The 15407-nt window shown below is 46.5% G+C and overlaps 1 protein-coding gene across 2 annotated transcripts in view; it reads left to right on the forward strand.

The window, feature by feature from the left end:
* Positions 1 to 6668: 6668 nt before the first annotated feature.
* KDM7A (lysine demethylase 7A) overlaps positions 6669 to 15407 on the forward strand; it is a 78531-nt gene continuing 69792 nt past the window's right edge. The window contains exon 1 of one of the 2 annotated variants that reach the window (XM_064289649.1): positions 6669 to 6862. In XM_064289649.1, coding sequence (XP_064145719.1) covers positions 6669 to 6862 — 194 coding nt within the window. The remainder of the gene's footprint in view (positions 6863 to 15407) is intronic. The other variant, XM_064289650.1, reaches the window with a different exon arrangement.

A 15407-nucleotide genomic window follows, 5' to 3' on the forward strand; every position in this document is an offset into this window, starting at 1 on the left:
AAAGAACCAAACCCGCTGCTGTCGAGTTGATTCTGACTCCTAGTGACCCTATAGGACAGGGTAAAACTGCGCCATAGGGTTCCCAAGGCTGTAATCTTTAGGGAAGCAGACAGCCATGTCTTTCTCTCACAGAGCAGCTGGTAGATTCAAACCGCTAACCTCACAGTTAGCAGCCGAACACTTAACCACTGTGCCACCAGGGCTCTTTAATACTGTGTTACATCAAAGAAAATAAATATTTCTTTAATATCATCTGATCTTCAGTCTATATGAAAATTTCTCTAATTATCCTCCCAAATTGTCCTAGCTGATTTTTTAGAATCAGGATCCATTAAGGTTCATGTATGTTTCTTAAGATTCATCTAGAACAGGGCTCCCTCCCACCCCCCGCCCCATCCTTGTTTTTAAAGAAACAAAGTCTGTTGACTTGTGGAGTGTTTCACATTTTGAATTTGTCTAATTTTTTCCTCTTGGTATCATGTAGCTTTTCTCTGTTCCCAGAATTTCCTACAAACTGGAAGTTAGGTCTAAAGGGTTAATTACATTCCCGTTAAACATTCTGGGCAGGAAGACTATAAGTGATGCGGTGTGCTTTATACTGTATTCCTTCAGGAAATATGTCAGGCTACAGTTTTAATTCACTTTTTCTTACTAATGTCACTCTGCTTTGCTTTCATTCATCCAGCTTTCTCATTGCTGGTTTATTCTTAGATTTGTACTTTGCATGTGTTCAACACGATGACAGTCTTTTTTTAAAACAACATCTTAACTTTGGGCTGTCAGTCTGGAATTTTCCCCAGCTCCTTTTTTTTTTTTTTCCTGAGGCAGAAGGAACAAAAACATCAGGCTGATTGTTGACAAAACTGCTGAGTTTTGCATGTTGGTGTCCTGGCTTCCCTCCTGCCCAGGGGTTCTGTTCTTCTTCCTCTCGGCACCAAAGATGCTTCGAGATCTATTCCCCCTGGGCGATGTTTTCAGTTCAGGCGTGATCCTCTCCCCTCCAGCTCTGACTGCAGCTCTGGGCAGGTGGCTAACCTGAGGAGCCTGCTGTGTGAGAAGCAAGCTGTATAAAGTGCTGTGCAAGAGTAAATAAACCAGTATCACCGAACCCATGTCAGTGGTTTAGCCCCCTGCAAAGTATTTTTGTTCTATAGGGTATTGATGGCCATTATGAAAAAACAAGCAAAGAAACCCAACGATTTAAGAGGCCAAATGATCTTGAGAGTCATTGAGTCAAAATTAAATAGGCTCCAGGTCCTTCACTGTGGAAGGGACAGTGGGCAGCCTTGTCCGCACTTATTTGATTATGGAGACCCCTGGGCCCCCAGAGTATTTCTCTCGGTTACCGTTCCATAGAATCACTATCAGTGGGCTCCCCCTCAAACGTGGCACATTTGTACTTCTTCAGGAGCCTTCTGAGGCTGGAGAACCAAACCTATTCCTACCTTTAAGGGATGGCTCTATTAGTGGGAATTTTATGTGCTCTGGTAGGCTGGGGAGGAAAACCACTTGGGGTAGATAATTTCTCCCACTATCCCTGAATTGCACTGCATAAAACAAATAGCCTCTAACTTTATCACCAAAGAAATGTCCAGAGCTACCACTAATATTCTACCATCTTCCCTTCTTTTGTTAAAATGTCTTCTAATGAGTCATGTTTTTTTCCTGCAAGTATGGAGAGCCTTGAAAAGCTCCTTCAGTTTCTGAATTTGTAAGAAAGTAGAGGTAGTCCCTGACTTACAAAGGGGTCCTGTTCCAACAACAATGTCATCAGTTCTGATGTAAGTCGAGTACATTTTTTTTTTTTTAGTTTTCATTATTATTGCCTTTTATTATCAGTATCTTTATAAATATGGCAGTGTTTTTGAAGAGTAAATCATAAAATCGAACATCTGCGAGTGAGCCTCTGAGAACGATGACTTCAGCAACCACGTGCTACAGCACCATAGGGAGCACGTACCGCTAATGACAAGGAGGGTCTTCAGTGGGGTTCATCGTAACCCGAATGTGTCTTAAGTCAGGGACAACCTGTAACTCTATCCCTGGGGGAAAAACTGTGGACCTTAACCGAATCCTGAGTATCACACAAGTAACAGGACTACAGGAAGTGGATTTTTTTTTTTTTTTTTTAAAAATCAGAGCAGCTTAGATTTGATATGAAAATTGAGACCTACTGCATGCTATGAGTCGGAATCGACTTGACGGCAACAAGTTTGGTTTGCTTGTTTGTTTGTTTATTTGGCATATATTGGAGTAGAAGTACAGACAAAGGAAAAAGGCAGAGGAGCCCCAAAGTCATTGTAAACCCACTCCGGCGTGCAGCTGGGTGTCTTTCCTCCAGATTCTATCTGAATTTCTCTTGACCCCTTGTTTTTGGGACAATACTCTCCTAATCTTCTCTCTTAACTCTCTGTTTCTTGGCCCCCGCTATTTTTATTAATAAACAAGTAACCTAATAAATATTCACAATTATAGCTGTTGTTAGTTGTTGTTGAGTTGGCTCCGACTCATGGCAACCTTACATGTAGCAGAACGAAACGTTGGCTGGGCCAGCACTATCTTCATGATTGTTGGCATTCTGAGCTCATTGTTGTGGCTATTGAGTAGTGCCTTCCCACCTAGGTAGCTCATCTCAGTGCTATATCAGACAACGTTCTATTGTGATCCCTATAGGGTTTTCATTGGCTAATTTTTGGAAGTAGATTTCCAGGCCTTTCTTCCTCATTTTCTTAGTCTGGAAGCTCTGCCGAAACCGGTCCACTATGGGTGACCCTGGTGGTATTTGAAATACCGGTGGCATCGTTTTCAGCATCATAGCCATAAGCAAGCCACCCAAGTATGACAAACTGATAGACACATGGTGAAGCTAAGAGTTATTGATGGCTTATTATGTACTAAGAATTGTGGCCAGCATTTTATTAGCTCATTTAATCCACCCAACCCTGTGAGTAGATATTCTTACCATTCCCACTGAAACGAGAAAACTAACATCCAAGAGTTATTAAGTTGTCACGGAGGTAGTAGGTTGTGGAACCCAAGCCCACGCTCTTAATTACTACGCATGGGGCTTGCCATTAAAATGTTGGCATTATCCAGAATTGCAGCCTTCATCTCTTTCTCAAGGGCTAAGTTTTGTGTTTACAATTTCTTTAACCTCTCTGTACAGGTTTTTATGCCTTAGAGCATTTTTATCGTTTGCTGATTTCCTCATGAACTTTTAAAGCTAGCTGCGTTTCTCAATACTGGCGACTTGACTGAGCAGACCAGGTGGAAGTACACAGAAGTGAGGCTAGTATTCTGCTCACTGAATCCTATCAAGTGGTGTGTCATTTCGATTTGCCCCATTACCAGTAGCACGTGATGGCTTGCGTGAGATGGTGTCTGCCAGGCTTCCCAAGGAAAGGTTACTGCAGCCCCCTTTGTAATCACTGAGGATTTTGTGGGGAGATGCTTTGAAACTATGTCAATGTTTCAATCCTTATCAAACTTTTATATCTGTATGGTTTCCCATGCTATTCAATGGTATATAATAGTTATTATTTTTTATTTTGAGGCTTGGTTTGTCCCAGATTTTGCCAGTGGGACACAAGTTGGTGTGTGTCCTTTCTTCTTTGAGCATGTCCTTATTTTCTGGCACAGCAAGATGCTCCAGGCTCAGCCTGTACTCTCCCTTCTCCAGTTCTGAAATCAGCCATTCTGATAAGAGATATGAAGTGGAGAATGGTATCTAGAAGCCAAGATCTGAGCTAGATGTACTCATTGTCTTGTGGTGTCCTGACTCCCAGGCCCTCTCATTGGACAGAGTGCATATGTATTTATACACCTATACCTATATTTGGGGAAAGATACACACTAAAGGGTTCATTCTAATTTTCTCTTTCCATGACTGTAATTCTCTTCCCCGACAGTGAGAAATCTGGCTCCTCTTATCCTTAATTCATTTACTAGTTTGACTAATCCTTTTGTACATAACTAATCTCCCATTGCTGCTGCTGTCCCTGCTTTGCTGGGTGTCCTCTGCACCCTGCCTGTCTTAGGCACCTAGTGCTGCTATAACAGAAATACCACTCGGGGAAGGCTTCAACAAATTTATTCCCTCATAGTCTAGAAGGCTGGAAGCTTAAATTCAGGGTGCCAGCTCCAGGGGAAGGCTTTCTCTCTCTGTCGGCTCTGGGGAAAAGTCCTTGCCATCAATCTTTCCCTGGTCTAGGAGCTTCTCAGCGCTCTGCTCCCCGTGCTTCTTTCTTGGTGGTTTGAGGTCCCTCTCCTCTCTGTTCAATTCTGTTATAGGTCAAAAGAGATTGACTCAAAATACAACCTAATCCTGTAGATTGAGTCCTGTCTCATTAACATAACTGCCTCTAATCCTACCTCATTAACATCATAGAGGTTAGAATTTACAACACATAGGATGGTCACATCAGATCACGAAATGGTGGACAACCACATAATACTGAGAATCACAGCCTAACCAAGTTGACACACATTTCTGGGGGACACAATTCAATCTATAACACTGCCCATGTCAACACCAGAGGCTGGGTACCCCCATCCCCCAGCAGAGAGGCTTTCTCACTCCGCATGGTGAGAACACCCCACGCCAGGCTGCCTTCCTGCATGAGTGGCCTCCTCAGCTGCCCAGGCTCCAACGTGACACCCATGGCCACTTCCCTTCACTGACACCATCCTTACCCAGTAGAGGACACTCCCGCTGTGCTGTGCCCTGACAACGCACACCCTCTACAAAGTGCTTTTGATTTATGTTATCTCCTTTGCTTCTTGTAACACCTTGGTGAGGTAGTTGAGGGGGGTATCATCCCCAAGTTTTCTTTTAACAGATACTCAGGGATCTAATTCAAGAAAACTCAAGTGCTTTGTCCAAGGTCTCACAGCTTATATAAAGCATCTGAATGAAGGCTTCTTCTACCCCGTCAGTCCAGGATGCCTCTGAACAAATGCTTAACGACAATAACGCCTTGTTTTCTACAGTAGAGTATGTTTCAAACTCACGCAGTGTGTGGTCAACTCTGACTTCCAAATTTTTCTTTTCCTGCCACATATGTGCCAAGCAGTAGTAAGGAAGAAAAAGAACTAGACATGGAGTCAAGAAACTTAAACTTTAGCCCTGAGGTACTCTTTAAACATTGAACTGAAACTATCCTGAGTTCACCTTTGAGTGAAATAACAGACTGACACACAAAAAGGATACTACCCATGGGTATGGTGCACCATTAAAATACCATCTACATGAGACCACAAAGTCAACAATTACTCTAAAGCAAAGAAGAGAAGAGAAGGGGGCAGGAACACTAGAGTATGGGAAACAAAACAACCAGAACACATTTAGGAAAATGTTGAAATATCGTCAAAAATGTAACTAGTGTCACTGAAAATCTTTGTAGGAATTGTCAAGTGGGAACCTGATTTGCTGTGTAAACTTTCACCAAAAACACAATAAAATATTATTTTAAAAAAAGAAATTTAAACTTTAGTTTCGAAATTTAAACTTCAGTTTCAGCTCTGATCTGTGAGACTTGAGGCAAGTTACTTTCCTCAGCTATGAACAGGTGGTTGGAACACGGCAGCCATTCCGACTGGGTGTGGGTGAGAGGGCCAAGCCTCCGCTCCCCAAAAACCATCTAGGGAGCTACAGGGCTTGTCCCCATGGTGCAGAAATTCAGTTACAAGTATCTGATGAAATAATTCTGAAAATCCCCCCCCAAATCACATCGTTATGAGTCTGAGCCGACCCTTCTGTATTCAGTATTTGTTAGCTGCTTTTTTTTTTCACTCTTCAGTTTATCATCCTAACATTGGGCTCTGTATTTCATCCCTTATTCAGAAATACTTCTTGATGGCCTATTGCGTGCCAAGTACTGGATGATCCGGTGTTTGTAGCATCCCTTTTGCGAGTTCTCAGGCGTTGAGAATTTTATTCCAATCTTCCAAACGCTGGGACCCAAAGCGTTCGCATCTAAGCCACGTTATTTTTATCTATCTACTCTGCGGGTATCCTCCAGTCCTCTCTTCTCTAAATACTAACCCCATTTCCAGGTTGATCTCTCTCGGCCAAGAGACATTAACGAATTCCTCTTGGGAATAAACCCCTTCCACCGAAGGGTGGCTGCGTCACCCTGTAATTTCCCAGCTGGTCGGTGGGAACTCGGTGGGACGTTTCCAGAAGTTTGAAAGCCTCCGTAAGAAGCTCTCCCACCGCAGAGGGCTGGGCGCATCGCCGGGCTCAGGTCCCCAGTGGGCGCCTGGAAGCGGCCGAAGGGTCCCCGCGTCTGGAGGCGAGCCTGGCGCGGCTGCGGGCGCCCGGTCGCTCTCCTCAGGACCAGACGCACGGCCGGCCCTCGCCGCTCCGCGGGAACTTGCCCGGCCTCGCGCAGGCCCAGGGCGGACGCCGCCGGCTGCGGAGGCCCACGCGCCCGCCGCCCCGGGAGCCCGGCCGGCGCGCCCCCGTCCGAGCCCGAGCCCGGGGCGCCGTCCGAGGCCGCCGTGCGCGCCCCCGCGCCGCGCGCCGGAAGGAGCGGCCCGCGCCCCCGCGCGCGCGCACTGAGGCGCCGCCGCCGCCGCTGCTCCGGCCGCTGCGGGAGGCGGCGCTGGTGGCGGGCGGGCGGGCGCTCCAGTCGGCGGCGGCGGCGGCGGCGGGCGTGCGTCTAAAGATGGCCGGAGCGGCGGCGGCGGCGGCGGCGGCGGGAGCAGCAGCGGGGGCCGCGGCGGCCGGCGCGCCGGTGGCCCCGGGCCGGGCCTCTGCGCCCCCGCCGCCCCCGCCGGTGTACTGCGTGTGCCGGCAGCCGTACGACGTGAGCCGCTTCATGATCGAGTGCGACGTCTGCAAGGACTGGTTCCACGGCAGGTAACGCCCGGCGGCCGAGGGCGGCGCGGCCCAGCGCGGCCGGGCCGGGGTGCGAGCGCGGCGCGCCGACGAGCGGGCCGGCCGGAGTCGCGGCGACACGGGAACAAAGGGGCTGGGCCAAGTTGGCCGGGCCGGCGGGGGCGGCGGGGCGGCGGGGCGGCGGGGCCCCGGCCGCCCGGTAAAAGTTGTCGCCGGGGCTCGGGACGGGGGTCGCGGTGCCCCCGCCCGCGCCGCCGCGAAAGTAAACAGAGCAACAGATGAGGCGCCGAGCACTTGGACGTGTGGACGGGAGTTGGGGACCCGGCGTCCCGGGGCGGGGGCGGGCGCGGGGGCCCGGCGCGCGCTGCGACCCCCGCGCCCCTTCCCGGGGGACCCCGAGGGCCGGCGGCGGCTGGCGACCCGGGCGGGGGCGCTGCCCGGCCCGCGTTGACGTTTGCAGTCGGGCCGCCTCCGCGCCGGCCGCCGACGCGTGTGTTTTGTAATCAAAGTGTGAGGCTCCTAAAGGGCGGCGCCACGGCCCCCGAGTCCGGCGTGGGAGGGCTTCCCAGGCATTTAAACAAAGAAACTAGTTGGGGCCGGGCGCCCAAAGTCCTTATTTGGGTGTTGTGGCCAAGCCCGTGGTCACCTTTGGGTGAAGCAGGTTTCCTGAGCGCCGTCCGGGGGTGTAGCTCGGCGCGAGTACGCTCGGGGCAACGGCAGACGTGGGGACCGTGATTGTAGGAAGTGTCCTTTGATTGACAGCAGGCCATTTAAATGCAGCCCCCCCACCCCTAATTTTACAGAAACACCGCAGGACCAGGCCAGATGTCCTCGTCTCCCTCTGCTGGTCTGGGGAGGGAAAACCCTTACGTTACAGGGCGCTTGCAGTGTTCACCGTTGGCAGACCTCGGTTCCCAGGTGCAGTTAGTTTTCACTTCGTCAGTTTCCAGGTGGGACGATTCACAAAACAGAAAAGAACAAACGGTCACTTTCAAAAAGGACAGCGTCCTCGCTTTGTGGATCTTGATGACTTCAAACTGGCGTTTTTCTGTATTTCGATTATATGTAAAAATTAGCCTTGAAGATACCAAATCTTACCAGTTCTATTTGTATATTCTCTGTTCTCATAGCACGCTCTAGGCAACCAGAATAGAGGTTACCAAAAACGTGAATTATATCTTGAATAAAGTCAGAATTGCTGGTGATTGCGTAGATACTTATTTTTTTGAAGAAAACTTTTTTTTAAAATGAAATCGAGGCATGTAAAGCCACGTTTAAGTTTGCCCTGTTGTGCAGTGTAGAGATTCGATAGGTTAATAGATTTTAGATTAGAATTTTGTTTGTCTTAGTTTATGTAACTAGCACCATAACTCAAAAACTTCAGATGTTTTATGGCGACTTTTGTAATACCTTTACATACAAGTTTGTAAGCGGAAGTTGAAGAGGGAATAAAGAGGGTGTTTTTTTATGCAGAGGAGGTGAGGGGCCCTGGTGGAGCAGTGGTTAAGTGCTGTGGGCACCTCTTTCCTTGGAATAAACCAGATGAGTTAATACACGTAAAACACTTAGGAGAAGATGATACGTGTAAGTACTCAATAGAAAATGCCCTTGAACTAGATTTACTGGTCAGAGGGTACAAATGTTCTTGGCCGCTTGCCAGACTGCCCTCCAGAAAGGTTATTCCAACTTATGCTTTCACCAGCAGTGCCCATTTTCTAGCTCCCTGCATCCTTACCAACTTAAATTATTATTGTTGTTGTGTGCAGTCAAGGCACTTCTGACTCATAGCGACCCTTAGGACGGAGTAGGACTGCACCATAGGGTTTCCTAGGCTGTAATTTTTATGGCAGGAGACTGCTAGGTCTCTTCTCCTGTGGAGTGGTGGGTGGGTTTGAACTGCTGACCTTTTGGTTAGCAGCCGAGTACTTAACCACTGCACCACCAGGGCTCATTAAGGTATTATTAACCCCCTAAAAACAAACAAAAGAAACTCAAATCTGTCTTGGAGAAGTACAGCCAGAATGCTCCTTAGAAGCAAGGATGGCAGGACTTTGTCCCGTATACTTCGGACACGTTTTCAGGAGGGGCCGGTCCCTGGAGAAGGACATCATGCTTGGTAAAGGAGAGGGTCAGTGAAAAAAGAGGAAGACCCACAAGGTGATAGATTGACTCAGTGGCTGCAACAATGGGTTTAAACATCGCAACGATTGTGAGGGTGGCAGTGTTTTGTTCCATTGTACATAGTGTCTTTGTGAGCCGGAACCAACTCGACAGCACCTAACAACAACAACAGAAACTTTGCCAATCTGCAGATAAGTGAATAGTCCCACCAGAAGACATACCCAGAAGGTTCATGGCAATAGTATTTGTATTATCCCCAAACTGGAACAACCTAAATGCCATCAACAGTACTTTGGCTACATTGTGGTGAATTCCTAAAACGGAATACTACTCAGCGGTAAAAAGAATGTACCAACAAATGGGTGAATCTTACAGATAGAAAGTTGAACAAAAGATGCCAGACACAAGAGTGTATACTTACATGAAGTTGAAGTGCAGGCAACACTGAGCGATAGAAGTCAGAAAGTGGTTACCTTTGGGGGGTACTGACTGAGAGGAGGACCGAGGGAGCCTTCTGAGATGCAGAAATCCCATGATCTTGAGTGGTGGCTACATGGGTGTGTTCAGATGTAAACATTTAATGAACTGAATGTACACTAAAGACTTTAAAGAACTTTTTAATGTTTGAAGTTAAAAAAATAAAAAGTTGCCAATTATGTGGTTGAGGTATAGCGTTTCGAACTTTATTTTGTTTCTTGTTCCGGATTTGAATGGCATTGCCTCTTGTGTTTTGTTTTGTCACTGTGGGGCTGGCTCTTTGGGTTAAGAAGAGTGTTTTTTGACATGTTAAAACTTTCCTCCTAGTTGTAGGTTTCAAGACTTTAAGAACTGGTGGGGAATTTTGTTGGCGTCTAAGATGGTGTAGCTTTCTCCGTGGAGAAATTGCTGTGGTATGTCCTTCAGTTGCTCCCGACGTACTCTGGAGCTTGCAGCATGCCTGGCGCTGTTCTTGGTGCTAGGAATGTAGCCACGAGCGAGACAGAGTCCTTGCTCACTTGTAACTTATGTTTTAGTGGGAAAGATAGATGAGCAAATACCTCTCACAAGAGAGTGCTAAAAGCTGTGAAGGAAAATTGATAGGGGACTGGAGAGGGCTGGGAGGGTGGCAATGCTCCTTTTATATGGTGTGGTTAGGGGAGGCCTCGAGAAGGAAATGCTTGGGCACAAGCGTGCAGGCGAGCCTTGTGGGTGTCTAGGAAGAGTGTGCCAGGCCAAAGGAAACTGAAGTAGCAGATCCTGAGCCTGGACCATGTAACAGCACCCTGGGAATGAAGGGCGGGCGGGTCATTGTAGGGTTTTATCTGCCAAGGTCAGTGTTTTGGATTTTGCTCTGAGCCGATGGTGTATTTTGAACAGAGGAGTAAATGACTGGACTTCACCTTAAAAGATCACTCTGCCTGCTGTATGGAGGATAGACTGTAGTGGGGCAAAGGTGAAACCTGGGGGACCAGTACGAAGGTTACTGTCCTAATCCCGGTGAGAGCTGCTGCTGAATTTCTGAATTGTCGTTGGTAATTTACAAATGTGTTATATTAATTTTTATTCCTGAAACCTGAATACATGAACAGCTTAGTGTATTTGGATAGAAGAATTTTGTCTAGAATAAAACTGTTGGGGAGGAGTTTCTCAGGTCTCACTCTGTGTGGCCCCCAGGACCTCAGCGGAGCGTTCGCTGACTTTACCGAGTGCAGCGGGGTGTGCGTGTTGCCGGAGGGCTGAACAGGCTTCAGGGGAGCTTCCGGACTAAGACTGAGAAGAAGGGACTGGTGATCTGCTTCCAAAAGCCAGCCAGTGAAAGCCTCACGGATCACAGTGGTGCAGTCCTGTTGTGAGCGGGGTCACCATGAGTCAGGGCCCCTGACTAACAACAACAGGCACTGTTCTGATTGCTTTGTACGTACTAACTTATTCAGCTCGCACAGTTACCTTGTGGGATAAGTAGTAGTATCCCTGGTTTACAGATGAGGAATCTGAGGGTTATAGCGTTCAGTAACTTTCCCAGGGTTACAAAGCTGTCCAGCAGGCTGACTCCCAAGCTCTGGCTCCCAACCAGCAGGTGGTACTAGGGCTCCCCTTCCTCCTCAGCTGCAGCCGGCATCAGGAAGAGCGTGAGGTTTGAGTTGTCTGTTGCCGGTGGAAGCAGCAGTCAGGAAATCAAAAGATGCATTGCATTGGCCAAATCTGCTGCAAAAGACCTCTTTGAAGTGTTAAAAAGCACAGATGTCACTTTGGGGACTAAGGTGTGCCAGGCTCAAGCCATGGTATTTTAAATCACTTCATATACTTGAGAAAACTGGATAGTGAACACGGAAGACTGAAGAAGAATTGATGCCTTTGAATTATGGTGTTGGTGAGGAATATTGAATATACCTTGGTCTGCCAGAGGAAAGAACAAATCTGTCTTGGAAGAAGAACAGCCAGAGTGCTCCTTAGAAGCGAGGATGGTGAGACTTCATCTCATGTACTTCAAACGTGTCCCTGGAGAAGGACATCATCCTTGGTAAAACAGAGGGTCAGCAAAAAGAGGAAGACCCTCAATGAAATGGATTGACACAGTGACTACAACGAAGGGCTCAAACACAGCAACGATTGTGAGGATGGCGCAGGACCAAGCAACGTTTTGTTCTGTTGTGCGTAGGGTCACTGTGAGTTGCATCTGACAGAACAGCACGTAACAACAACAGCAACAGTCCTGGGGGTGGGTAGGTGAAATAGACGTGATAGGATTCCAGAGAGACGCCTGTAAGCATCTTACTTTTCTGTTCTTGCTATTTATTTTTTAGCATAAATGTGTTAAAAGTACAACTGCATTGGGAACAGGGTATAAAATAATTATTTGAAAAGCTTTATAATTTAGCTCCCATCCTTACTGTAATGAATTTCCTATTGGACTTTATTTTACTTTTTGGGTTAATTTGGGAATGTGATTATGTTTAAAATTTGTTTTAAATATGTTTCCCTTTAATGCTGAAGTCTTGTAGTAACATAAACTTGCTAGGTGAACACGTATCTTCCCATAAGAACAAAAAGCCTGTTTATTAACGTTCTCCCTTTCGTTCTTTGATATGGCAGTTTAATCGTAGGAAAATGTATGTGTATTCTCTTGGCTCGTTTCACTAGTAAGAGTTTTGCACACATTTACTCAGTTTTGATATGTAAACAAAACACGGTGTGATATGGTGTCTTCCCTCAGGCTGCTTAGAGGCATGAGACGAATAGTCCCCTCGTGAAGCTTTGCCCTTCTCTTGTCAGCTTGGTACAGATTTCTCCTTGGTATACACTCATATCCTGCGTTGTTACGTGTGGGATTGGGGTTTCGGATCATCCAAGAGGATGAATGTCTTTATTTGAAGTTCTGAAGTGGAAGGCTCAAGAATAAGAGTATAACGGGTGTGGAGGAATGTTACTTATAAAGCAAACTTTAGTTGGTTTGAGCAACTTAAATTCCAGGATTCGTTTGGACAGCTTTTGAACAACTGGCCAGAGCTGACCTTGCAGCTGTTACTGAGTTTCTGATTGTTTCTGGAAGTTACATTTCGTTACTGTAGTGGTGGTTCACTTTTTTCTTAGTAACAGAAGTCTCTTGCCTTCTCCCTGCAGTCCCCTTTCCCCAGCTGTAAACACTATTAAAAGCTCTCTGTTTCCATCCAGGAGGAAGGAGGGCATACTGTGTACAGGGTTCTGTACCTTGCCTTTTTTCATTTATTAAAATATCCTGGCAATCTAGGAGGGCTTTTCATATCAGCGTGTACAGACATCTCCTTCTTTTTAATGGCGGCACAGAAGTCGATTCTGTGGATTTACCATAATTTAACTGGTCCTCAGTGCAAATGGTTAATGTGCTCGGTTGCTAACTAAAAGGTTGGAGGTGCCTTGGAAGAAGGACCTGGCCATCTTCTTACAAAAAATCACCCACTGAAGACCCCATGGAGCACAGTTCTACTCTGACCCACGTGGGGTTGCCATGCACAAGAATCCACTTGATAGCAATTGGTTTGGTTTGCTTTTTCTTGGCTCTGTTACAGATTCTTTGGCTGTTTTTTCTCTTTCTTTTCTTACTCCTTAATGCTGCACTGAACATCTATTTTTGTGTGCTTATCTTTATTCTTGGCAAGCATTTGGGAGTACTGTATATCCTTAGGGTAAGTTCCTATCATTATGCATTTTGAAATTGTTTTTAGTCATGGTCATATTTTAAATTTTATATTCTAAATGGAGTGTTGCTGATCAAAGACAAGAAGCATAAGGAGCACTGATTCTGAAATCTATGTTTGATGGGCTTAAGCATTCTAGCTGTGCAAATTGACTTTAAAATGCTCCTTTACCAGGGGCGGAAGTTGTAATCATCTGATAACTCTAGTACATCAGAATCAGTGTTAGAGGAAATACCGGGGTGTTAGAGGAGATACAGTGGGGTTCTATCCAATTTGTATTTAATTATGGGAACACTTGCGGAGTGTTTTATGGAGAAGTGCTCAACTTTTCTTCCTTTGTCATTTAGAAGTAATTTTTTTCCCCTTGAACACAAAATGCAGGAATTTCAAATATTGACTCCCATTTATCAGCTAGTAATCATCAGTTTGACGTCATGTACAGTAAATTACGAAATTGTGAAAGCCGGGGGAATCTGTGTGATTGTCCGTAGCTCGGTGTGTTTTATGTGCAGAAAGCTTTTGTCAGGTGAGTGACCATCAGCATTTGACAAAGAGATTGGAATGTGGTCCACTGGGGTCCTTTAGACTTAGTACCCCATGGATGCTTTAATATTAATAATAAAAAAGAAAATAAAGTGGTCCTGGAGATCTTTTTTTTTTATCTGCCTGGATGTCTTGAAGATATTCCCACTGCCCAGTAACCCCATAAAAAAAAAAAACAGACTCATTGCTGTTGAGTCGATTCCAACTCAGTGATCTTATAGGACAGAGTAGAACTGCCCTTTTGAGTTCCCAAGGAGAGACTGGTGGATTCTAACTGCCGACCTTTTGGTTAGCAGCCGGGCTCTTAACCACTGCACCACGAGGGGACCGGTAAAGACTATTAAAAAAAAAAATCATGAGGAAGGTTAGAAAAACAAAAGCATTGGGAAAGCATTCTAAGGGATCCAGTGAGTGACAAAGCATGGGACACAAGGCAGGCTTGAAGCAGAGGCTTCCTGGCCAGTAACTTTCTGTGGGGACCACCGTGGTGGTTCTCCTCCAAAGGCTGGGTTTCGGGATTCATGGTTCTTCTCTGTGGCCTCCCGTGGTGCCTCTCCTGTCCGGTAAGCTACAGTGCAGAAACGTGGTCAGTGCTTTACCGCTTTAGGAGGGAATCTTGGGGTTTATGCAGATCAAAGGGATTTCAGTCTTTTTACTTAATTTAGCTTGTCACAAGTCTGACTCATGTTCCTCTGACATTCTTCTATTTCTGTGCTTTTTGAGCTAACTTTTCTGTGTGCCTGAGTCTTTGAGTCACTTTCCTTTTTTGCCAGCCTGTCCTTATTTTTGTCTATCCAAGGATCTACATTTCCCTTGGATCCCCTGGTTACTGGCAGAGCAAGGTCCCTTCTGGGTAGTTTAGGGTCATCTATCCTCAATTTTGCTTTTTCAAATGTAATTTTTCTGTTCTGTGGGCATCCAGCCTGTCATGGATGTTGTTAGGTGCTGTTGAGTGGGCCCCCAACTCATGGTGACCCCATGCATGACAGAACAAAACTTTGCTTGGTCCCACACAATCCCCATGACTGGTTGTGGACTGGACTATTGTGAGCCATAGGATTGGCTGATTTTTGGATGTAGCTTCCCAGGCCTTTCTTCCTGGTCTGTCTTAGTCTGGAAGCTCTGCTGAAACCTGTTCAGCATCACAGCAACGCATCAGCCTCCGCTGACAGACAGGTGGTGGCTTTGCATGAGATGCAGTGACCAGGTATCCAACCCAGGTCCCCACGTGGAAGGTGAGAATTCTACCCCTGGCCTGTGGCAGGAGAGACCCTGATGCCCTGATCTGAACTTGTTTCTCGGTTTTCTTGTACTTTGACCTGCTTGTTGGAATTGATTATCCCCTGAAAGCTGCAGAGCCTTTCACCCCTCTTTCCCTCGAGGTCACCTTTTGGAATGGCCCATCTCTTTCCTGGTGTCACCACAGGGGCCCCAGGAATCTAGCATACACTAGCCTCCTGTCAGTCCTCAGGGTTTTGTTTTGCTGTGCCTCCTCATTTCAGGTCTCAGGGTTGTGGATGATTAACTTACCCTACTCTGAGGCTCTCAGAGGTTCTTTCCTTTCTTTGGAAAGGACAGGGGAAGACTGTGGGACAAGCTTCTTATGACTTTATGATCAAGTGATGTAGGAGGTGGGTGGCTTTCCTTTCCTTTCCACCAGGCCAGTGATTTTTGAACTTACAGGTTTTCATTTACCACCATCACAATTTCTGCTGTATTGTGTACTTCTTGTAATAGTTATTTACTGT

The sequence above is a fragment of the Loxodonta africana genome, chromosome 8 (assembly GCF_030014295.1).
Source record: "Loxodonta africana isolate mLoxAfr1 chromosome 8, mLoxAfr1.hap2, whole genome shotgun sequence".
NCBI classification, from domain to species: Eukaryota; Metazoa; Chordata; class Mammalia; order Proboscidea; family Elephantidae; genus Loxodonta; species Loxodonta africana.